This window comes from Cardiocondyla obscurior, linkage group LG10 (assembly GCF_019399895.1).
Source record: "Cardiocondyla obscurior isolate alpha-2009 linkage group LG10, Cobs3.1, whole genome shotgun sequence".
Taxonomy (NCBI): domain Eukaryota; kingdom Metazoa; phylum Arthropoda; class Insecta; order Hymenoptera; family Formicidae; genus Cardiocondyla; species Cardiocondyla obscurior.
Genome location: NC_091873.1, coordinates 2,875,374 through 2,901,056, shown reverse-complemented (window position 1 = coordinate 2,901,056; position 25,683 = coordinate 2,875,374). Strand labels below are relative to the sequence as shown.

Here is a 25,683-nt window from a genome sequence, read left to right as displayed (position 1 = left end):
GCCGGACCCTTCTCGACGGAGGGTATTTTAATAACAAGCGCTGCCGTTCGGTCTCTCACATGCATGTCGCTCGTGGTGTACAGTAAAGTTGCTCGAGGGCCCTCTCTTTCGCCCGCTACGATTTGCATGAAATTGGAGACCCTACGTCGAGGCAAGTATACGCCGATCTCTCGTTAGAATGGAAATCGCGGATTCAAGCTTTTAGTCGTGCTGCTGGCGGCCGTGCAGAGAACGGACACGTGTTTCGGTGCACGCGGCGCGATTCTAGCCGCGTTTCCGAGCCGAAGAGAAATAGGCTCGGAGATTTCGACAACTCTGAGAGGAATTTTTCGCCGACATCTCCAATTCGCGTCCATCAACCCTCACGTTTCCCGGTCTGCGGAACTTAAAAAACTTTTCCCACCGTGTTTTCCGGTTTCTCCGAATAAGCGCCGAAAGTTACCCTCTTAGAAAATGCTCCCGGCAACGTTTTCGATCGCGGAATTTCGCAGGAGAATCCGTGAACTTTCGCGCAGCCGCGGCGCAACGACGCGCTTAACATTTGTACGCGCGCTGTGCGATCTAATTACATTAAAGTGAATTTAAACGATACATTTTCGCTCGTCGCGACGCGTATTTCCGGAGCGCAAACCGGAATATTCCGCTGTAATTTCCCATCCGCACTCCTCGCGCGGCTCAGAAAATCGTCGCTGCGACATGAAGTATGAATGCGTATCGACTTTACATCGCGCGGGAATACGCGCGACACGGTGTCACAGTGAATAGTTACGTTTTCCCCGCGCCTGCGGCTGCGCCACGTCCCCGACAATGTTTCCATTTGCGCGGCGTATTGCCGAAGACGTATTCAATACCAGATGCACCTGAATCGGGTGAAATGTATCTGGCGTCGGGCGATTGCGTGGGTATCAATTCCGTAACTTCAGTCGCAGTTAAAAAAAAAAGGAAAAAAAAAAAAAGAAGCCGTCCAACTCGATCTAAGCGTCAGCCGAAAAAGGTCGCGGTAAATTTTATTTAAGTACAGTGCGAATAAATTGGCGATTTATCATGCGCATCTGGGATTCGTTCCGGATAAAGACGAAGACGGTCGATAATTTCTAATGATCGTTCGATCCGCAGCAACCGCGAATAGCCGCGCTGAAACTTTTATCAACTACCGAGCGTAGGCGACGTGGAGTCTCTACATAAATTCACCGACGCCAGTGTGCATGTGCGGGCATCGGGGGAACGCCGCATTATTTATACGCCCGCGTTCGACGTTATGTTCGAGGTAGTAGTCGCGGTCATAAGCTCCCGCTCGCGTGTGTTCTTCTCGGTAAATGCCGGCCGCAAGGCGCAGAAAACCCCGCGAGGTCTTCTACGATCGCACGGAGCAAACTTTGAGTACATTGCACCGGACACGCCTTAACAAACGCGGCCGTTTGCCACCGCGTCTCGCCTCCGTGCTATTCGAGTTCTACTCGCGCGAGTTCGGCTGCGCGTTCGCCGTTTATAAATTTTATTGAGAAATATCCGGCCGCTGTTTATCGACGTATCCGGCCGCGCTGTCTCTATCCCGGGCACGCTCCGCCGGACTATTTATCGATTCGTACCACTTCCAACGCCGCGGATTCATGCGCGATGAATAAAAGAGAGGAAAGAATGACAGGCACAAATATGAGATCTCGACCTCGCCAGGAGCCGGCGTGCGCTCGCGTCAAACACCGAGGGGAGGGCTTCCAATTTTTACCGCGACGGCCGCGCCAACGAAGTGAATTCGATTTTAAGAATTTAACAGCAGTCCGTCCTAATCAAACTATCGTAGCAAAGGTGGTTCTCTTTACCCGTGCCGACCGCGAGAATTCAATTTGTCACTTCGATGTAAACAATTTTTATATACCTACATGTCCCGGGATGTGATCAATTCTAGCTGGTTCGCCCGTCTCCAAGAGATAAAGATAGAAACGGCGCAGCCGTTATATTGAAAATCCTTTACTGTATTGAACGCCGTTATATTGAAAATCGACGAAACGTGACCGAGTTTATTCCGGCCGTTTGACCCTGCCCCCTCCCTCTCCCTCGCCGCCTCTCGGTTTACTCGCGCGACTTGCGACGCGTGATCGACGGGACGAAATTTCGAGCCTCTGGTTCGGAAGGTAGATAAAGACACCCGGGCCGCCGTCGTTGGGGTACGTTGCAGGTAACGACGTCAGGAGATTACGGCACGCCGTTGACAACGACAGCGTAGACGATCGTAAATTTTCTAGGTCATATATTCAGCCAGACAGGTCGTGACTGACTCGAGGATACTGCGCGCGAGTGCATAAAATTCTAAAGTGCGTCGGGCGTGGGTTCTAAATTCAATCGCGCTTTAAAGAAGACTTCTTTAAGACATCTGGCGTAAAAGCACAGTAATTCTGCTTACAACCTGTTAGAACAGCTTGAAGAATTTTTGAAATTACGTAAAAATAACGCCGTGAAAGTAATCGGTCTTTACTATTAAGTGGTTAAAAACATTGCGGTTCGTATTCGAAATAGAAAAAACCTGCCAGTGAGATGATTGCTTTGACTGGGAAAAGCAATGTAATTATTAAATATTTTCGCTAAATAATTTTCAACTAGGACGGTCTTTGCTACTAATATCGCGCCACGATTCAACTAATGCACCGCGGCCCTCTGAGCGCATGAGTTAGCTCCGTAAACGTGCTGGGAGACGCGAGAAACACTCTCCCTCCGTATCTCGTTCGTGAAAACGAGCGTGGCAAAACCGTGAGAGGGAGGTTGTCAGAGACGGCGCACTTTCCTGCGGAAGGTCCTCACGTGGAGGGTTGCGGTCGCGAGAGTGCCACGGAGACGGAAACGAAAGAAAGGGCGACGAAGGGTGAAAGGCTCGAGGAGAGCGTGAGATGCGGGAGAAAGAGAGAGGCAAGGAGGGGAAGAGATGAGCTTTTCTCTAAAGAAAAGCTGCCCTAACAAAGGCGCCTTATTTCACGCCCAATGTACCCCGCCTCAGACACGATCGTTAAGATACCTATCCTGGCGAGGTGCGAGGTGCGTTCCTCCTTTCCGCACTCTACGAGCTCCTCGCCCTATCTTCCTTTCTCTTTGAGACCCTTGAGAATGGCGCGTCATTCCTTATAGGTTTATGCCTTCCCGCTTGCGAAGCCCTGGGATGTTACCGCGACGAGGTGGCCGAGATGTGCGACAATTCTTTAATTTCACTTGACGTTTCTCGGGTCCGAGGACCAGTCCGTATAAATCAAAGAAATGCTTCCCTCCTCCCCCCGTTGTCGCAACTTGCCTCTCTTAAACTCTAAAATCTTTAAATCGTCATGAACTCCTCCCGGATAAGTCTCGTTAAACTCCAAAGTGATTTCCGAGCCGTTGAGAGCGGCCCGTCGTTAACCTTCGATAAAAATAATAATAATAAAAGAAATAAAAAAATAAAAAAAAGAAGGTAAAAGAAAAGTGCTAATGGTACAAAGATGAAAAATGTAGTCGGTTATAGCTGATAAAGAAGACTTATTGCAACACTCTCTTTCACTTTTTTCTCTTTTTTCTTTTTTTTTTTTTTCGAGTTCAACTCCATATAGCAGCGGGTTTCGCAATTCGCACTCGACGCCGAATGGCGCCCAGCGCACCGTTCCTTATGGGTTTATGCTTCCTGAATGGAGCTGAGCCCGTGGGACTTTATCGGAATATCGGTCGACAACGTCGTTACGAGGCGTCGCTTTGTGCAGTTGGCGCGATTATGCGCGCATTCTGCCCGCGAGGGCCGTTCGCGAACACTCGCCCGGTATCGCATCAGAGTTCACCGGGGGATCGTACGAAGAGATGATAATAGCGCGATAATAAAAACGAAAAGTACTGGCCACCCCCTTGGCCGCTAGATAAACCGCGCCGCGGAACGCGGCGAAGTGCGGTCGAAATGACGCGGAACGAGAACGCGCGCGTACACGACGAGCCGTACACCAAAATTCCGCTTTACGGGCGGAATCCACGTCGACGTGTATTTTCGTCGCGGTTCCTCTTTCTCGCTTCACGTCGCGTCCTCGAAATACACGGCTGTCCATTTTATTATTTTTTTTTTTTTTTCCGAGTAAAGAACACCCTCCGCGCGCGGATAGATTTACGGCGAATTGTAAATGTAAGTTCGACAGTAGGATTTTCATCAGGGGTCCGAAAATAAAGGCGAGAGTGCGCTTTATTATTTCGCGACCCTATTCGGCGAATTTGTTTATTCAATTTTTCACGTGGCAGCTGCCAATGGAAGACGCGAGGGCGGTAGTCGGGCCCGTCGTTAACCCGTCATTCGATCGATTTTATCGGGAAGATGATACGGCGCAAAGAGAAGAAAAATTCAATTTCGCCGAGGAGAAAGAGCTATTTTATAAAATAGCGTGTAGGAGAAATTGATTTTTCGCAACGCGCCGTCCCCGCCACAACGCCTCGATTAGATTCTTCTCCCATTTTTTTTTTTAACGCCGGCAAACGCTCGATCTTCCCTGGCGATCTTTCTTTTTTCTCGAGTGGTCCGAAGGATGATTATCCAGAGACGAGTGTAAAGAGACGTATATAAGGGGCGAAAGATGTGATATAAGTGAATATGGATGATGAGTGGTAGCTGTGTTTTGCCGCAAGCCAGATAAGCTGTCAGCTACCGATGGAGATTGATGCGTCCCGCATTAATCTATAGCTTGTCCGCCCCATTTTTTCCCGACATTCCTAACCAGGTATACTCTTTCGCTGGATGAGAACTAATGTGAGTACGTCGCGCTCGATCATATTATTTCACTTCTAAGACAGTCTTTCTAAATGAATAGCTCCCAAAAGATATTTATCGCTCACAAAAAAAGAAGCAAAAATTTCTTGCTAAATTTTTTATTACAAAGTTATTTATTTCTTCCCTTTTTTTTTATTTTTATTTCAAATACGACTTGCGGGAAGTTTTTAAGACTTTCATTTGTTAGTGTCCAAAAGAAAGTGTGTCAAGAAGAGAGCGTTTAACTTTAATAGCGACGGCGCGCAAGCGTGCGAATTATCTTAGACGCCGCGGCATAATTTTTGTTATCACAACGGGAACCGGCGATGCGAAATCGCGAAAGTCGCGACATAACTCAGCTCCGTGCACACACATCTAGCCCGATAACCTCGTTCCGCGCGTTATCAGCGCTTCCTTTTTCGTGTGAAAATTTCCACTTTTCATCGACTGTGCCTCGCGATGAAACGCGATTTACTCCCCGACCAGGACTCCGTACTGGTTTTGAATTTCATGAGAATACGTCCGGCGAACTCTCGTTAGAAAAAAAGAAGAGAGAGAGAGAGAGAAAAAGCGGCGGCAGGAAACTGAACACGTTTTACTGAATTTTTAGAGAAATGCGAAATTAAAGCAATTTTTAATTGACGGCAAACGAGTCTTTGCAGACTTCTAATGTTTTTTAATTTGACTCTTTGTCCGTGCATTGGCTACCTTTTATTTGACGAAGAAACTGCAGTTCCTCGTTAATATTCCTTTGCTCTTTGCCGACCGCCCTGGTGGATGCACGAAGGGATCCGGCTATTAAAAACGCTACGACGCGCTCATAAATCTCGTGCTTTTTGATATTAAACAATTTTTTTTTTTTCCTGTACACGAACTTTCCCAAGTCTAGCCGGTGCGTGAAAACGCATCACCTCGCCCTCCCGCAGAGCTAGATTGAATTTCGTTTAACAAGAAATAATTATCCAAACGTAAATTAATAAAAATTTAAATCTACCTTTAAAAGCATCAAAATAATTAAATCGTTTTTCGCGTAATTCGATAGCAGTTTCACCGCACGAATCATTTTAGTTTCCGCAACGTCATTTAATTATCTCCACTAATTGTGAGCCCTAAGCTTGCTTCTATGTGCTCGTTACGTAATATACTCTCTAATAGGACCTCGCCGCAGAGTCAAAGGTAGAAACTTCACATTTCAAAGGAGCATATCTTTTTTTTCGTCTTCCGTTCGCGTGCACTTTGCCGCCGATGCGGCCCGCCTAGTGCCGAGACGTCACCTCGCGCTCCGTCGCGAACAAGGTCGAAGGTTGTAGATGGCGAATCGACAGAGGTATGAGAGATAGCGCTGGGGCCCGGGCAAAGTTTGTCGCAAGTTTAGATTGAGTTCAATCTCCGAGACACCCACACTGCCACGCGTAAGCGCGCACGTTCACGCGCACACGGATGTTACTTCCTCGCACCTTCTGGCCTATCGTGACTCAACCGTCGGTCCTTTCTCGATTCCCTGCACCCCCCGTACGGCTAGCTTATCGCCTAATATCCAGCCGGAGGTGGAAATGTCGAGACGTTTCGTGCCTAGACCCCCGGCGTCCTCGAGTTCTATGTCTTCTAGGTCCCTCCAGACCCCCTCCCTCCCCTCCCAGAGGTGACAAAGTAACCGTCCGAGGTGGAATTGTGTGGCGCGATCGTAAAGTTTTTTTTTTTTCTTCTTTTTTTTTCTCACTCCTTCCCAGAAACTATCGACGCCCGAGATGCTTATCAGCGAAAGCGGTTTAACGTCAGGCCACGTTTAACGAGCGCCTCGCGGAGTTCAATGCAACCGCGCGGCTGCTGATAGTGCGGTTTGCTAATACGTTTCGGGAATTGCGGTACGTTTCGCGAGAAAAGTCAACAGTTCTACGAGGGCGCGCGGCACGCGGCTGCGAAACTTGACGATTCAATACCGACCACGATTTTCTATTAAAAAAAAAAGGATTATTCATTTTTATTATCTTTTTCGCGTGTAATACATTTTTCTCCAAAACACTTTGTAAATAGAATTCGCATTAACCGATAGCGCCACTTAATTTTTATCCGCGCATAAAGTCCTTTTAAACGATCGGGCGTGTCTAAAGAAGTCGTAATTCGTTTATCGTCGCAAACGGAAATTACTGATTCCGCCGACCGCATGTCGCGAGTGCATCTCGAACATGCGGAACTATATTCGGAATGTGTCAAGCGTCTAACGATGTAACGTTGCGTACGTTAAGAGCACATCACGTAAATCAAGTTAACGTGGTACCGCGATGAAAGCCTTCGCCAGGCGACGAGTCGGGCGAAATTTGCCTTTCGTTCTACCCTTCGCCGCCGTGCCCGTAAAATTCGATCAGGAACGCCGCATTCTCGCCGGCTGATGGCGTCATTACCTTACCTCGCCATCTCGCTCGACAACGCGGCGAACAAGAGGAGCCGCGCGCGGCGGACGAAACGCTCGACGGTACCTCATCCCCCTTGGAAATTTCGCGGGATAAACTTTCCCGCGTGTATTACATTCAATACCAAACGGAAACGCTGGATACTTTTATTTCCGTGCGCGGCGTCCCCGCGCGTTTCGCCGTGAAATAAATTCTGCTCTAGACGACGGGAGCTTTCGTTCTTAAGTCGCGAAGTCTCTCTACATTTTGCGCGGCTGAGGCTTTTGATTTTTCGCTAACGCACGTTGTCGCGCGTTACGCTAAAAGCGTAAAGGAATAAGCCGGGAGAAAAATATGAAAGAATGGAGATTGACGATCCAGAAGAAAAGAGCGCCGTTGAGAAAAACTAGTGCGATGCGGAGGCGGCCAGACGTCGGGCGTTTCCTTAATTGCATTTTTATGCCCGCCCGGATTTCCGGGTCGGCAAAAGGGTCCGAGGGGTTCAGGGAAAAGAAAGGAGTTTATTATACCGAAGGTAGAAACTCTCCCAGTCCGCGGCTAACCATTAATGCGTCTTGGCTCCTTCATGGAATAAACGAAATCGACGCGACGTGATCTTTGCTTAGTCGGAAGCTTGAGCGGCACGAAGCGAGCCAAGCGAGAGAACCAATCAGCGTCGCGGAAAAGAGGCAACAATAAAAGCGATTCTTTCTTTCCACCAATTTCTTTTTAATAAGATAATATAAAGTTAATTATTATTCAAAAATATAAAATTCTCTTTCTTGAATACAAAGTTTTAAAAAGATCCGTTTTAAAGCGGAACATCTCGAGTAAAAAAAAAAAGAAAAAAAAAAAAGAGCAAAAAGATATTCAAAACTAATTACAAAAAGGTCTGGCTGGAGTGACAAATCTAATTTCAATCTCAAGTAAAAGATAGAATAAAATGGAAAAAAAGAAAAAAAAAATTATCGTCTTGACCTTTCAGAAAATCTCGTTTCCATAATTAACAAGAAGTAAGAGGTCAACAATCTCTCTCAGACGTTACAGTGTATCAGCGAGTAAACAGACTTTTTAAAAGCGATATCAAATAAAAATACAATCGAGTATTTTCCTCTTTCGTGAAAAAAAAAATTTCAAAATTAATTACGCGCTCGAGCTTCAACCGGGATGGTTTTCAAATTTCAAGCAAAACGCATCAAATTATGCGCTGCATAATGCACGAAATTCGTACGTGATTCTGCATTCCGTAATTCATAATTTTCTCGAAACGTAATTAGCGTTCTATCTCTTTATCCCGGATTGCGACTCGTCTCTGTTACGTGTCTCCGGTTTCATGAGCGGAATCGCGTTTCCATGTTATCCTAAATATCCCCGGAAACTCGATAGTGCAGTTGGACAATGGAGCGGAGTCCCGATGGAAATACGAGAAAGAAGAGAGAAGTGAATTTCGGCGAAAGCGGGGGCTGCACCAAATTCGTGTAACAGTCGCGAATAAGTTCGAACTGTCTTGTAACATCGGCCGTACGTTCTATCGGGCTATCTCCGTTGGACTCCCTCCCTTCTCGCTTGTAGATTTATTGAAATTTTATGCGGTATCCCGATGAGGTCCGACTCGAAAGTTTTATCGATGCCCACGATGGGTGGTCGGACCTTATATTACGCGGGGGAAAAAAAAGGAAAGTGAGGACCGGCTTCTATTTCGCTGCTCGGAGCTTATATTCCATTTTCTCAAAGAGAAAGAGAGATAAAAAGAGATTTTGATGTCTCAGTTAGTTGAAATGAAAAGACGAGAGCTTGGTAAAAAAAAAAAGAAAAAGATTACTTTCTGATTTACGATTATACGTAAAATTTCTTTTAGTTAATAGAATTACATCGAGATAATTGTTTTAAACATTTAGAATATTATGTCTTTAGACAACGCGATTTTTACAGCTTGTTCTTTTCATTAATCTCTCTCTATCTCTCTCTCTCTTTCTCTCTCTCTCTGAAAGAAATCGAAAAGCTCAAATAAAAAAAAAGAAAGAAAATTATAATAATTTCCCGTTGAAAGCAAAATGACGTGTTGACATATTCCTCCGTCGAAGTGACAACGCTTTATCGTATTTCCGCCCTATCGCGCTCTTAATTTTCGCGTGCGGCGAATATCGTTTTATCAGCATCGGGAAGCCATTTGTCGGCAGAGGGAGAGAAAAAAAAAGAGTGCGGGAGGGAAAACGTGACAAAACTAACGGTACTCACCCTAGGTTATGATTGTCCGTGTTGTCGGCGGCGTCATCCGTCACAGAATCCTGCGTGAGAGGGCCCTGGGTGACGTCGACCCCCATGCTGCCCAAATCCAACGTAGCGTAGGTTCTGCGTGCCTGCACCCTCGTTCCGCCACCCCCTCCCCCGCCACCGGTCACCTCGCCGCTTCTGCCGCCGCCGCCGACCAATTCCTGATACAGTTCGTCATAGAGAGAGCTGCCGTTCCCGTTGCTGTTCAGAGCGTCGTCCAGCCGTGCCGGGTCCAGGTGGTAGTTAGGATTTTCGAACGAGAGAAGGCCGTTTTCTGAAAAACAAAGCGACACGTCTGGTTAGAGAAGACAAAATAATCTGCGGCATATCTTTATATCTTCGAAATTTATCAAAGTATAATTTTTATACATTTGGTTTAAATTGTATTCTTATATAAATATATGTGCATGATCTATTGTATATTATTATGTATATGCATGGGAGACGATCGAAGATATTATCGATGCAAAGTGCCTCGTCGCAACGACGGGGAATTAATTATTCAAACGATTTTCAAGGCAATTCTTACGATAATTCTCATCAATCACGCAAACTGAACGGGCGGTGGGACGAGACATAAAACAAATAATCAAAAAGGAATGGATATCGCGTTTCAGCGTTCGCTTTTGTAGCGACCGGCTCGGAACGACTTCGGAGCAATTGTATCGTATATTCATCATGGAAAATTAGGCATCGATTTTACGAGACGCATGCGTAGTCACTCGCCGTTCTCTGACGTGATTGCACGTGATAATAAACGATTCCGTTTCCTCGCGAAGCGTTTACGCGGCGGAGATCTCGAATGTTGTTTCCGCGTCTGCAAAATCAGTTTTCCTCCCCATGTAATTAAAAAGAAAAATAATTAGAGATCCAATTGTCCACGCGAGAGGCTCCCGATCGTTTTTAGAAAGACCACCGTCGTTTCGCGTGCGACGGCAAGTCACGAATGCGGTTCCGCAGCTTTAAATACCAGCAGATAACGAGCGAGCCAAAGGTCAAGGCTCCGGAGTTACGGCAGGCCGGCAGATGCGATCGACCGCAGCTGCCGGTGCATAAGAGACATCGCCAAAGGTCGCTCGATACACACGCAGCCTCCGGTACGAAGTTATCGCGGAGCAGTCGCGCCGCAACGCCGCGGAATCCAGCGAAATCGAGTTCGTTTCACGCGGAAGAGTTCGAACTTCCCTGCGAGCGTCAAGAAATCAAGAGAGGCGCTTGGCCCGACGAAGCCGCATGACAAATGTTCCAAGTTTCGGCTGCGCTTTTCGGGGAAAAACCGAACGCCGGGTCGGGGATCCAATTTAAGTTGGCGCTAATCTACGACAGTGGCGACGATTACAAGCAAGAAAGCTTGTCGTCCGCGATTGTCGAAGACGGGCCATTATCTGGCCGACGCGGCGGTGAGAGTAATGGACGCGAGCGTTAAAGCTTTAAGCTCGTCCGGGGATAGATAGCCAAGTTAAATACTGCAGTCGCGGTTATCCGAAATTTCGACTATCTTTGCGGTGGCTCGCGCGGAATACTAATAAAATTTATTCAGCGCGGTTAATATTGGCGGAGTACACGTCGCTCGTTAATATAGAGCTCTCGCCCGCAGGAATTTACATCGCCCAGCCATTACGGCTGCTCACACGTGTCCGCCCGCTATAATTGCCGGCGCAACTTGCAAAAACCCGCGAATAGCTTCTCGATTAATAGAGAACGCGCGTCGCTGGCTACCAAAGTTTCTCCGATAATTAAGTCCTTTAATTGTTTTGTTTCGCGATTTATTTCCGCAATACGGCTCGTGGATATTCAGCGATCGGTCCGATTAGTATCTCGCTCTCTCTCTCTTTTTCTCTCGCTACTCACTGATAATCCTCAGAAGAATGATAGCGGCGAGAACGACGTTGCGCAGGAATCGACAAAACGAATCCATGCTGGTCTGACGGCTGTCATGTTGGCGGAAAAGCCCGATACTTCGCGATACTCTCGCAAAATAATCGGCTAAAGGCAGCTTATCGACGCGCTATACCGGCGAGCGCGTACGTGCAAGAGTCTCGAGTCTCCGAATCTCTCCTTGGCCTCCTTTTGTCCCTTTTCTTCCTGCCTCTCTTCCATCCGCGGCCTCTCCCATCTAGCTCACGTCTATCCGCCTCGCTTGCGCTATCGATTCGACCGCCGTCAAGCCTACAGCTTTCCGAACTTTCGAAAGGAGCTTCTTTTCGCCCGAAATGACGCGCGGCGTGAAACTGATAGGCCGAACTAAAAATACTGCAACGCCCCACTTCAAGCTCCGATCTCTGCACCTGAGAAACGGCGAGAGTACAATATAAAATATTTCCTCTCTTTCACCCTTCTCCTTTTAATTTTTCTTTTAAATATTAAAATTTTAATATTAAATGAAAGTCAGAGCGCTCCGAATTTCATAATCTGCTCTTTTACGTTGCCGGTAGAAAAATTCAACGCGGCAGAGAAAGAATATACAACTAACGATGCTATAAAATCGCGGACAGACGTGCCGAACATGAATTCACGGATGTTCATTCAGTCTGCGTTCCTTCGGCATCGTCAATAACCACCATAGTTTCGCGTTTATGGCGAAGATGACTGCGACGTAAATACCAATCGCGCGTCTGCGATCCGAGAAGCAAACGGGCAATGAACTCTCATCCACGTCGGTCATTCTATCATTCAAACAACGTTCGCGCGTACGCAAGTCTTTCATGTTATTTTCTCTCTCTTTTTTTTTTTTTTTTTTTTTTTTTTAAGGGTCGGGTTAGCGTACGGTCACAAAAAAGCCTATTAACTTGTTGCACACGAAACGGCACTAAACGAGAGTCACGTGGTGAAAAATACGAACCTCCTTCGCAGCAGTTAATAATATCGAAAAAAAAAAAAAAAAACGCGGAGTTTAACTGGTCACCTTTTATTAGATTAATTGACGTTCCCCGTTTCGTTAACAACAAAGTAAAAGTCTTCTTTCCGCTGATCGGTCAAAGCTAAAATTAATAGCCTTGTTACTTTGAATTTATCCCCGGCCGGCGTACGGATCGCCAGCGTGTTAACAACGTTCCACGTGAGAGTTAATTATTGATAAAAAAAAAAATAAAATCGCATTTTCCGCAGCGTCTTAACGTCGACATTAACTTTCGGGAATATTTAACTGGCGCAATTTATGCGGCGCTGTAAATTGGTTATTCATCCGCTGTAGCGTCACAAAGCGCCAGGGAAAAAAAAATGTACAAAAGGCTGTTTAAGTAATTATTTTATAACGCGCGACGCCGGGCTGGTAATTGTGGAGTAATTAATAAAAGAATGCCCTATGAAATTTATATTTACGAACAAACGTACGCGCGCCGGGCGAGTTAAACAGAACTGCAAGTTTAATTACACGATGCTCTACGAGGCACCGCCGTTTAACAACTCGTTTATAAAATGCGTTTACAAATTTACATATGTATATACCGTTCGCGTCACATTTAAAAAGCACTCTCGTGCAAAATTTGGTCTCCGGCCGCATTCTCTATTTAAAAAGATGTAGATTTTATTGTTGCCCGATTGTCGTCGCTTTTAAGCGACGCAGAATCGATCTTCACGTTTGCCTTAATTTATATTACTTTGCAAATGTTAGTTACTATTACTTTTTTTTTCCTCGCGTGAAAATCGTAACGAATATGTCGCATAAATAATTTTGACGAGGCTTGTAATTTGCGGAGTATTTAAAAGGAGTTCGCGTAATAAGATAAAATTGTAGAAGAAGATCGGAGTCGACGGCGGGACAGATTCCGGGACCGGCAAACTGTCTGCCGGTGACATTCCGCCACGTGCTCGTTATAGATATGCGCGAGTACAAGCGACGACTGTACTCCGCCGAGTGCATCTCGTTATTTCTGTCGTGCGAAAATCCTGGCACGCAAAGGAGGGACGCAGGGGGAGGGGTCGAACAGTCGAGATGTGTTTTAAAGTTCGAGAGCACGTCCGATGCGCGAGAGGAGCCGAGCGAAAAGTATTAAGGCGAAGGAAGACTCTGAAAAATACCCTACGTGCTCGTTAAAATCCCATCTTAAAAAATCTCTCACGTGGCGCAACCAGACGCACCCCGCGTCTGAAAGGGACGAATAAAAAGAAGGATGGAAATAAAAATTGGCCGCTTAGGCGTGTTTAACGAGCGCCGTAATATGAGAGGCTTCGTTTGGGCGAAACTCTGCACCTCTTTGAATTCACTTCGTATCAATTTCTGCTTGAAATGGCTTTATTTTCGAAATAATTCCTTCCGTTATTTAAAATAAAAAAAAAATAAAAAAAAAATTAGCAGCACGTGGAGCACGTAAAAAAGATCTTTTTTAAAACATTTCAACGTTTTAGCCATTCTGTGCGCGCTAAAAATTTGATTTCCACTCATCCACTAAAAATAAAGAATAAAAAAATTATATTTAAATTGCACAAACGTCAGAGTTTTGACTTTTATATGCATATTTTATTTTTAAAAAGTTTACGCATTTCCAAACTCGCACAGGGAAAATACGGGACCGGCGAGTCGATGAAGAAACGGTTTGCCGGGGAAATCGGTTGCAAACAAGAGATTCGCACGCGACCGGTTAGGTGTTACGGCGCGACGGAATAGCGCACAGCCTTCGCAATCGTTGTTCCACGAACACGTCTCGTTATTTCGCACGGAATGAAGCAGTTTAAAGTTTGAACGCATGTCGGGATCGCGGAAAGGGTTACGCGAATGAGACAATTAAGAGCGGCGAGGATAACGCGGAAATGCGAACGAGTGTTTGAAGCCGTTTCGAAATTCATTTGCGAAAAGTGTAACTTTCTCAAGATTGTGAATTTTATTTTGAACTCAGGGAAACAAAATTTGCGATGGGAAATTTTACATGATCAGCAAACGAAGTTGCGTAATCCCCCGAGACAAACGTACCAAAGTTGAACTCAATATTTCAATTATCGTCTAATTAAAAGTTTAAGCGAATTAAAAATGTCGGTTAGATTTCGCGAGGGAGCGTCTAGGAGGGTCTCGATTTCCAAAGAGAGGCTGAATCAAACCGACGTAGACGGAGCGACAAATTGGCTGCGGGCAAAACTGTTCGTGTTCCAGTTCGCGGTGCTGCGAGCAAAAGTGCGCGGTGTACTTGCAGCTGCATACTTCGGGATGCGCCCCGTTATTTCGCCGGCCCGCAGGAACCCGCGCACACAGTCTAACCGAAAAGTGGGCTGCTGCGGAAAGTTTTAAAGTTTGGACACGCTTTCTCACACAGAAAAGCCGGCGGGCGGAGAGGGAAGGTTGGAGGTGCACAAGCCGGAAGCGAGTAAGGGCGAAAAGAACGAAGTTGAGAGAGTGGATGGAGAGAAGAGTGCCGCAGGCAAGAAGGACGAGAAACAGAAAAAGAAGGAGCGCGAGGCAAAGAGAGCAGGGGTAAAAAGCTCTGTCACCGCCCTCGATGAGTCACCCTATCGATTGCTCGGTGGCGAGTGTAGGTAAAGCTGACGGAGGTGAGGGTTGGGTTTTTTACCGTACGCCTTTCTTCTTGCCGCCGGCGTCTTTATGTAAGTCCTTCCTACGGAATATTAAGTTTCATAGACGCGGAACAACCGACCTCCCCGTTTCTCCCGCGCCGTTTCGCGAGCGAAGGACGCGTGCCAAGCAAACGGCGGCGACGTTCGATCGGTGAAACCGACCGTTTGTTATCCCGCCACTTTCGGTTTAAAATGATTTTCTCTTCGCGGACGAGATCGGCGAGTGAGCAACGCAAATACGCATGAATTTAAAAGTAAACGATTCTATTAACAATGACTGCACACAAATATTATAAAATAATTTTTTTTTTGTTAAAAATAAAAACGTTAATCAATTTTTTTTTTTAAAAAGAGGAGGCAATTATTTAGACCGGAATAATTGATATTTTCGATTATTTTATCCGCTGAAAATAAAATCGATAAGTGTGTGGCGCATTGCAGTGTGGAGTGCTTGCGGAAATAAGGTGATCTCTGCACCACGGGCTCTTATCACGGAACTCAACGGTTAATCGATTTCTCCAGTGCGCGATTATGCGAAGCGCAGAAGTTGAAGTTCCTCGCTTCATCCCGTCTCGCACGGCGCTACCTCCCATAACAATGAAGTTACGGACTTAAATGTCTCTCGCACGGGAAACCATGGGAGAATGGGGTGCGAAGAACCAAGTGCCGCGTCTCGTTATGGCGAAAAAAGGCCGCGGCAATTCTGAAAGCGGGTCGTTAAGCTTAACGACGTGCGCAAGATGGCGAAGACGACGGTGGGAGACGGTAAGGTCAAGATTTTTCGGCTCGGGTTCCACGGCAACGATCTCTTATTCACGTTGCAACCTCATTTCGCTATTCCACGCGAGCGAATTTCAGGAAAATTACCCGCGTTCAATCAGCAACATTGAAAGCCCGAAATAATAGACAAGCGTTTTCTTTTATCCCTTAACGACATTCGCAGAGCCACGAATAAGTTATTTAATACTCACTATTTATTTAAAACATACGACTAATAAAATGTCACGCAATAAATATATTAGCCGCATGCTAAATAAAAATTTTTTTTTCCAAAAATAATTATTTACAATTATTAACAATGTTGTAACTTTTTAACAAACTAACATTTTAGCAGATTCTACTTTTAAATAAATAAATACGTATACAATTTTTTTTTTTAATAATATATTTTAAACGGAACGCGACATGCGTTCTGGTCCGCGCGACGAGATTGTAAATCTGCCTCCGTTGACGAGTAGGCGATGGTCGTTCGACGTTATCGGGAGGAGTGGATAACAACGAGTATATGAAGGGGTTACTGCTGGCCGAGAAGGGTCAGTTAGGTCTCCGGGGGGAGTTGATATGGTGCGGCTAATAGCACTTAGGGCTTGCGTGCGGCGCCGCACGTGAACGGCGCCGGCACGTCTAAGCGCCCCGACGGCGAGTATATTTTCCGGGTATAGATATACGTCACTCGCGCTGGAAGCACCGTTGAACGGAGTACGATCGAACAAAGAGAGGCCCGAACGAACGTCCGGGTATATACTTCGGGGAAGCCAATCTAGGTGACCGTCGTGGAAAAACGCTAGGCAGATTGCCCGCGTGAAAAGTAGCCGATCCCCTTTCGCCTAACTCGCGGAACGAAATTCCCAATTTCAATGGAGAGCGAATGCGAGAAAACGAAGAAAGCAAAATTACGCGCCACTTCGCTTTGTGTCTCGTCGTGCGATTGCCACGGAAAGAAAATCCTGGAATGTGTAACGAGCGGTATTTACCGAGCTCGCGATTACTCCGGCTTTCGCCGTCGCCGTAGCATGAACATTAAGAATCAAAACGCGTTTCTTGATTAACGCTTGCAGCAAAGATATTAAAAAAAAATATTTTGGACTGGCCGAGAATAAAATGCGTGCCACACGTGATTTTTCGTGGTTAAGAAGAGGTCCAACGATAACAAAGTATGCAGCAGACGCTCATTTACAAAGATGGTAGAACCGAGATTTTGTGACGCGCTCCGATGACGGCGCGGGGAGGACTTTAACGATAGAACTGACGGACTCGATTTTATTATTTCAACGTGACGCGACATTTTGATGGCGTCGATGTGATGCGACAGTAAAATCTGCTCAACGATGACGGCCGAGCTGGTCGGACTATGGTCTGACTCATCGCGTCCGTTTTCACTCGAACGTACGAACGCTGCACCGAGACGATGTCGCGGCATTTAAAGTGCCAGCTTGTGCTTTATGGCACGTGTAAAAGCGGTACGTACAATGAATATGAATAAGTGTTCATTCAATTCGCGAGGGAGAGAGAGGGAGAGAGAGAGAGAGAGAGAGAAAAAAGGCTGTTGTTTTAATCTTCAGCCTCCTTCCGTTTAACATATTTCCCGTGAAACTTTTAAAACTGATGATGGATAGAGCTGACAGTGGATCGCCGGAAACTTTCATACGTAAATACATTTAATATAATTACAATTCTTTAACTAAATATAAAAATAATTAACTCTTTCAGTAACAAGCGGAACGCTTAAAATAAAATATATGTAAAAAAAAAACAACTATCTAACAATATTTAATTGAAAAATAAATAGCGTTATGTCACTCAATTACGTTAATTTTTGTCAGTGACACTATAAGGAAATTAAATTTAGTACCTCGCGCCCGCAGCCTGCTGTAGTACCAGTAACGTTACCGAGCTTTTCGCAAAGCGTGACGGCATCCACATTAAAAATTTTAATTTAATTAGCTACTGGTTTGTTACATATTTAAAACGTATTTCCCGACGGCGGAAAAGGTGTTCTATTTTTCAACCCGTTTCGCCGAGACGGCGCAGCGAGATAGCTGCTTTCCTCATTGCCATTTGCTGATGCAATGGGTGATTTAATTAAAAGCGAGAACACCTGGAATAATAACGCTTTCATGGAACGACACGTCTATCGCAAATAGATGGAAAGATAGAAAAAGGGAGCTTTAAAAAAAAATTAAAAAATAATTTTAAATATTCCATGAATGCCACGAATGCCACGAATCCTACGAATGCCCTATGATTAACTCCAAATTAATTAAATGTTACTTAAAAATCCAATAAGCTTTACGCGCTGCCACTGCGGCAAATGCAATGAAGTAGCTTAAGCACTCCATTAAATCTTCCGTTGTTTTTGCAGTTGCACGAGCGGTAACATGAACGTATTTACGCAGGGGGATTTATTAAAAACTGATACAAGCGCCGGAATTGCCTCCACCAAGCACCGACACGAAGCCATTCGTCACTGTCTAGCGGCGTTATCGATCTGCCGGCCGCGTATAGGTAGGTACGTAGCGACATAAGCAAGATGATTCGTGCTATTGTCAGCCGATGTATGAAAAACGCCATCCGGATAATTGATGCAAGCGGAGCCTTGTTAATTCCAGACAGCACGTGAATTATCGTACCACCTTTGGAATCTTTTATACATCGTATTTTAAATAATGCGGGATATTTATTTCATCGAGATATTAAATTCTCGTTTGCGAGAACACAGCTTGTTTATTACTTCCGGCACTTTTAGAGATTCTTTTCAGCCGCATGCAGATTTCTGTCGGATGCAAATGCTCGCGGTAAAATTTTTAACGCATAAACCACAGCGCCGCGTAATTCTTAACGGTTCTTCTTACTTGTAGCAAAGAGCCATAAGTGAAACTTGACGGTAAAGATTGCGCGGCCACCCCTCTTCGATGAGCACGCAGTGTCCTCGTTAGATTCGCATTTAGATCAAAAACCGTACCGTCGTAATGAGCCAAGTTCGACCGTCGTTTTTTCCCATTTGGGCCCCCGCCGGTGGCGTCGCGACGCCGCCCGGGTCTGACATATGTACTCTTAATGATTCCCGTGGCCGGATTCCAGCGGGCGGCGACAGCCTCCTCGAAAACTTGTCGAAATCTGCACAGCTGACCGCCCCGATTTAGCCGCGCCTCTGCTTTATGGGAAAAGTTGAAGAAAACATGTCGAATTATCCGAAAAAAAGAAAGAAAAAGATAAAAAAAAGACGCGGAGAAGCACTTAGGAGTTCCGTTGAAACGCATTTGTCGTAATGACGCGATAACTTTTCGTGAGCTTAACTGGAAAAATTATCAACACCGAATGCACTATACGCGCTCGCCGTAAGGAGAATGGATGAGCGTTAAGGAAAAGTTTATGAGGAACGTGTCACGTAAAACCCGCATAAATCGCGCCGCGAGAATTCCGACAAAGTACTCTTGAATATCCCCATAACGCGGCCGCGATAACTTCCGGGCGGCGAGATGCATCGATTCAAAGTCTGACGCAAACGTGACGGCTTATACGTGTTTGCACGACGCTTTCCCGTCGAGAAATAATTGCGTTGTAATTTATTTTTCTAACGAGAGACGATAAATCGCGATTTTACGGTGTCCCGTTAAGACTTTAGTGTGCCTGGGAAAAGCACGGTACGTGTCGCCGACCGAGTCCGAGAGCTTTGCCGCTTGTGCACGCCGCCGCAGTTTCATATTTTCCGATTGCATTTCTTGTCCATAGAACGTCCCCCTTTTTCGTAATCGACATGTGTTTTTTCGAGCCGCGTGTTATCGGAAAAAATGACTGTTCCGGGTATCTCGAGACGAGTTGCCTTAATTCCGGTCGCCGGTCTTTCCAACGAGAAACATGGGACTTTTCGTACGTCTTTACTACTGCGGTAAAAATTAATTTATCTCCTTTTTTTTTTTTAAAAGTCCCGTGTCGTCGATTTCTCGCCAAGGTTCGAGTTGACTGCTACGTTATACCTCGACTTTTTCCCTATTTCGTTTTATGGCCGACGTGCATCTCGAGCGAACGCAAGTTACGTGTTTATTAAGGCAGCATTTACCGCGCGAAGGCGCGTAATTTAATTAAATCGCCCCTTTTCGGAAGGAATAAAATTAGGCGATCCGTGCCGGTCGATTACGGCTGATACGCTCCTTCGGCTTATAGCGAGGGGTGATTTATTCCCGGCGGCGGTCTCGCCGCGAGCAAACATATTGTCGCCTAAGAACCTCGTCCCGCGTTCCCACCACTTATCCGGGTTCTCGCGTTTTACGAGCGCCCGTTTCGCCGGCTGCGGTCTTGTCGTGGATATTTCTCGTGAAGGTGTTTTTGACCCTCGCCACCTGCATCCCAGTCGGGCGATCCGCTCCCTGCTTCGTTTGTCCGTCCGTAAGTCTGCCGTCTTGCGCACCTTAACCCCTTAATACCCATCGAGCAGCACGTACGCCCGCTACGACGGTCTTAGAAGCATCTTTCGGTTTTACCGTGCACCCATAAAAGCGATATTGCAACCGGTCCTGGTGAAATTTTCACCAGTCAATCCCCCGTCCCTCCTACCGTCCGCCTGCGGCTCGACTAATCTTTTTAACTATCAGCCACCGACTTTTCGAGCCGTTTACGACGCGACGACTTTTATCGGGCACGTAGGAAGCACCGGCATTACGGACTCCTCTTTTTCTCTCTCTCTTTCTCTTTCTTTCTTTCGTTTAAGTGATCTCGAACGACCGCGGATATTATTTATGAATGCTGCCGGAGCACGTCTCGGTTCGCCGTCGAATAAATTCAATTACACGAGCAATTTTCCGAATAAGTTTTAAGTGCCGACGTACCCGAGGACAAGAGAAATTATTATACATCAAACTCAATAATTTCACATACGCTCGAGCGAGACACGGGACGTAATGAAAACCGCGCGATAAGAACGTAACGTACTGCGGCGGATGGACGGTTAGGGCGTGCTACAACGCGAGATCGTGCCGCAGGAGAAAGGAGCGTGGTTTGGTTACACGCGAAACGAGCCTTTGATCCTGTGCGCGCTTGTGACAACACGTAATGACTTGTAATACCGTGCAAAGTCCAGGGTAATGCCACGTCGCTCGCTTCGGGGAGCAGTAATTTGAGAAAATGGGGGATTACATCGAAGTACGTCGATGAAACGTCATCTTCCAGCATTTAAATTATCGCTACGATTGTGGAGTAGTTAACGAAATATTAATATGTAACTTTAATAAATTAAAATAAATTTAATTTATAATTAATCGTATATTGCGTAATGACATATTTTTCTTTAATAAAGTATTTATTTGCTCATTGGGCGAAATAATATGACGAATCCGAGCCTTCGAACATTCAGTCGCCGTAGAAAATCGAACTATTTTTCTTTTTTCCCTTTTTTTTTAATCCGCGTGCAGCGAGATGAGAAAAAGTTTGCAGTAGTAGTCGTCGTTGTAAGTTCATAAAGTAAATTATTTTTAAAAGCTATCGGGACGGCTTTGCCATGACACCCGGCTCCATTTTCCTACCTTCCGCTTTTAGCCGTGAAAGAAACGACGTAAAATGTATGGGATAGTATCGTTTAAAATCCTTCTCGGCGGGGAGACCTGGTAAGAAGATAAAGTCTTTCCAAAAGGAACTTCCCGATTAAGAGAACGCGGATTATAAAAGTTACCTAACGGCGGGAGCCAAGCGAGAGAGCTTTCGTCGGGAGCTCTTTTTCGACGAGTTCCAGTCTACATTAAGATAAAATGTGCTCATCCTTTGCCGCCAGATAAGCCCAAAATGAATTTCGAGAAAGGAGGAGCCGGCAAAAAAAAAAAAAAAAAAAAAGAATTATCCCCGACGGCACAGAAAGGAAAGCGGCGCGCGCGGATGGGTTGTCTTGATAATACGAAATAAATAACGCGAAGGTGAAGAAACTGATAGCGCAGCGGCGTTATTGAAAGCATCCACGATCCCGGATTGACGCGGATTCCCGTTCGTAAAATATTTTTCTTTATCACGCGGATAAAATATACATTCGCGTCGGTGAGATTGTATCCTTTATGGCACCATTCCCGGATCCCACGCACTGCGAAACGTATTACAAGCATATACCATGTCGAGGGCAATATCCGCAAAGTATATAATTCTCTACATAAGGAGAGTGGAGAAGGTGGAAGTTATGAGGCAACAATAATTCCAGGAGGAGGATTCTTCTTTGGCTCTTCATCGTGAATTTTCCAGCCGAGCTCCGGAACAAGGGCTGACGTGAATTACGCAGAGGGGGGGGGGAAGGGTGGAGGACAAAGAGAGGCGGGCAGCGAGAGGAAGCTGGGAAAACGAGAGGAGACGATGTCGCTCGCGCAACCCTTCTCCGGCGACCAGTTGTTAGGAGATTTCCCGAAGCATGCCTCGATGTCGAAAACTTTTGCGCGACATATATTAATATTAACGACAATAACGGGTAATTCCCGCGATATTAATTGCTGACCGAGGAAGCGAGAGCGGCCGGATGATAAAGCGAGACCCGTCGGCCGCGCAGCGAAATGTCTGCCGAAATCGCCGATAATCGGCCGCCTTCACGAGCGACGTGAAGCAATCTTCGAAGTAAATTAAGCGTCGGCTTGTACATCGTGCGGAAGATACGCCTTCCGGTTTAAATAGTTCTTACGTTTCGCTCAAGTGCCTCGTTCGAACAAAATTTCCTACGGGAATTGCGCAACAACGTGAAATACAGGGAACCGGCGCGAATTACCGAGGAAATAGATACTGAGAGGGCGGAGATACGAAAAGCAGTATTGCTTGCAACCCTTTCGACGCGAATCCAACTATAAGGAGATTTCCCGAGGCAGACGCCGACTGCTGGGAGTCTTCCGCGAAATATCAGCGGTTATAACAATATATCTCGCGATATTAGCCGCCGTGCTCCGCCAGCCGGCAAAACCTTTCACCGTACCTCCCGATCCTTCTGTCGTTCTCTCGGTCTCTCGCCGTCGACGTCTTCTCGCCTTCTTTTTCCCGGCTTTTAATTGATCTACGGTTATTCGCGTCTAGTCTCTCAGCGCGAGAGCTCCAGGCTCTTCGCGGCCGGCATGCGTAGCGCAAATTGTCGAAACCCATGTCCGAAATGAAGTTTACCGCTCTCCACTACGGAGCCATGAAAAAGCTTTATGGACTTTTACGGGCCTGGTTCCCTGGAGGATGCCGCCATTCTTTTAAACCGCGTCGGGTTCGATTTTCTCATTTACGATAAAAACATAACGAAACCGCGAGTTATGCAGAGGAAGATATAAGGCGCACGTGATGGAATTTAATCTCCGACCGCAATAACATTACTTCAAATCTCCGGCTTTCAAACGTACAAGCTTTCATCTCTGCCGTCCGTATCATATTTTTATTATTTCATTAAAATTCTGTCTGTTTACCGACTGTAATTTTTATTTTATTTTTTGCCTCGTTGAGCTTATTGTTAATATATCGATTTTTAACGTCACTTGTTTTCTTACTACTTATTCCTTGCCTATTATGTTCCGCGCGTCGGGTTTTCTATTATGTTTCTTTGCCATCCTATAATTGACTTACAGCCAACATTGCCGTTGTCTTCGACGCTTGGCTCGGGAAAAGGGATTGTGGAAAAGCTTCGTTGGATGTCCGCCAACTACCAATAGCAGGCAGGAAAGCACGTAGTTTTCCACCGCGAGCCACAGAGCCTTTTCACTCTGATCGATCCTATAGTCCTATACGCCAACGGTGCTTTCCGTTGATTCGCTTGCAAACTGCGATAAGTATTGTTTTAAACACGATCGAGAAAAATAATTGCCGTTAGAAAATAAATTTTTATTTTGCACTTTAAGTACAAAAGAACCGTTACGATTTTTTTAAATTCCAAAAAATAAAAGAAAAGAAAAAAAAATGTCAGGATATTACGTTGGCATTAATTAGCGCTAATTAACACAGCTCTCTTTCAATAACGGAGTAATTTTCAGTCCCGTTAAAATTTAATCAGTTGTTGCATTTGACGTTGGAGAATCAAGGAAAATGTTAGGAAGAAGTTCGAGGAGTAATTAAAAATTTCAAATTAGATTATTGAGAAAAAGGTTAATGGGATTAGCGACAAGACGAGGCAGTAGGAAACATATAATTAAAACGATAAATATTAGAACACCATAGAAATTAAAAAGAGAAAAGCCGAGGAAATAACTACGAGCGAGATAACGAATAACGAGCAGCGCTCCGCTATTTTGCAGATTAGCCCAAGATTAACGTGGCGGCTGCTTCGCGCGCAGGCTCCTTAAATCACCTCGCCGTTTGATACTAATCACGGTTGAATAAATAAGAAGCGTGCTTTAAACAGGGCTGCATGGCGCGTACACACTCGCGTCTTTATCATCTCGTGAAAAATTTATGCGACCTCGGACAATTAACGTGTGTTACGCGACGAGTGCATTATACGGAGGGCACGCGCCGGCCACGCCGACGCTCGCCGCTTCAGCAATTTTTTATGCAAAGGAAAGCCCGTTTTTCCAACTCCCATTGCCGCTTTCGCGTATGTGCAACGAGTCATTATTAACGATCGCCGCGAGGATATCTCGCGCGAGCGAAACTGTGCAGAATCCGGGAAGCGGAGAACCAGGACGTTAACAATTTTTCGAAAATTCACGGGGATTCCTTTCACCGAGCTGCGCACGCACGAATAAACGGCGAGCGTGAAACTCATCGCGGATAAATATCCTCCCCCGTTCGTGGTACGAGCGGAGTTAAATCTTGTACGCGTGTGCACGCACATCGATACACAATACAACGCAGGCAAGCGGGCGTATCACCCGTATCGCGAAACCGCCGGCCGAGCTTCCGTTGATATAATTTCCGCCTCGCGCAACACGCTCGGATAAGTCGGGTATTTAATTCGCGAAACGGCGGCGTGATAAAAAAATCATCGAGGAAAAGTGCGCCGGCGGCCGTGTAAGGCGAGCGAAAAAGCAGCACGTCGGCGGCGGACAGGCGCTCGTGGCGTTAACGTAACTACGAGGGTGGAATTACAAGGGGGTTAATCAACGCGCGCGTACACGCACACACGGGCGCGCGCACACGTACAGTGGCCGGCTTTCGAGTCCAAGAATTGTAACTGCAGCGCCCTGGCAGTTCCCCGCGGACTTTATGCTCGTAGAAAACAGAGGGAGAGAAAGAGCGAGGCGAGGAGACGGCAATAGAAACGAACGATCGCGAGGGCGAGGAACGGGGGGCACGAACCGGGATGGGGAACCGGTGGAGGAAGTACAAGAGTAGAAGTGTCGGGACATGGTCCACGGCAGAGAGTGAAACGGAGATGGGGCGAAAAAAAAAAAAGAAAGAAAGAAGAGCTCAAGGGGGCGAGGGATGGTTTTACGAGGTGGACGCGGCACTTGTCTGCGACGAGCTTGCGGGCTTCCTCGTAAATTTAACTCGAGATCTCGCTCTCTTCCTTTTTCCCGCTCCCTCCGTCGCGCTCCCCTTTTTTATAATTTACCGCGAGCCAATGGGGATGCCTATGCCTCATATTTCTTCATAACGTCGAATGACCCGAGAGTACTTCGTTTTTTATTGCGGCCTTTAATTGCAAACGAGCCCCGGGAGATAAACCGCGCCGGGGCACGCGTGTAGCTTCGCGCGCGCATAAAATCCACATCTCCAGCTTTTTATCACGCGGAATAATGTCAGGGAAATGATGTCGCTAGACGCCCCGCGTTATATCTCTGTACTCAAGTGCGTCAATAAACTACGTACAATCAAATCGAGAGTCGGCGCTTTTATTTCCCGTCCCGTTCGCACTCGGCTCCGCCAAATATACTGGGCGTATCGCGCGATTTTCCTTGACTGCCGGCGAGATGTCCGCCTCGCGCAGCACTGATATGGTGAAGTGGCCCGGGGATTAATCTGGGATATTACGGCGCCAGAATCCCGCCGTTATTAATCGCCGAAAACTTTACACTAAACGGGTATATATCGCCGGGCGAACAGATACGCCGCGGTCTGATATTGTCG

At 46.2% G+C, this 25,683-nt stretch overlaps 1 protein-coding gene across 1 annotated transcript in view; it reads right to left on the bottom strand.

Annotated features, from left to right (window-relative positions):
- Nucleotides 1-25,683, bottom strand: part of LOC139106141 (protein Fe65 homolog) — a 138,287-nt gene that overhangs the window by 35,858 nt on the left and 76,746 nt on the right. Inside the window, exon 4 of the mRNA XM_070662704.1 lies at nucleotides 9,367-9,676. Coding sequence (XP_070518805.1) covers nucleotides 9,367-9,676 — 310 coding nt within the window. The remainder of the gene's footprint in view (nucleotides 1-9,366; nucleotides 9,677-25,683) is intronic.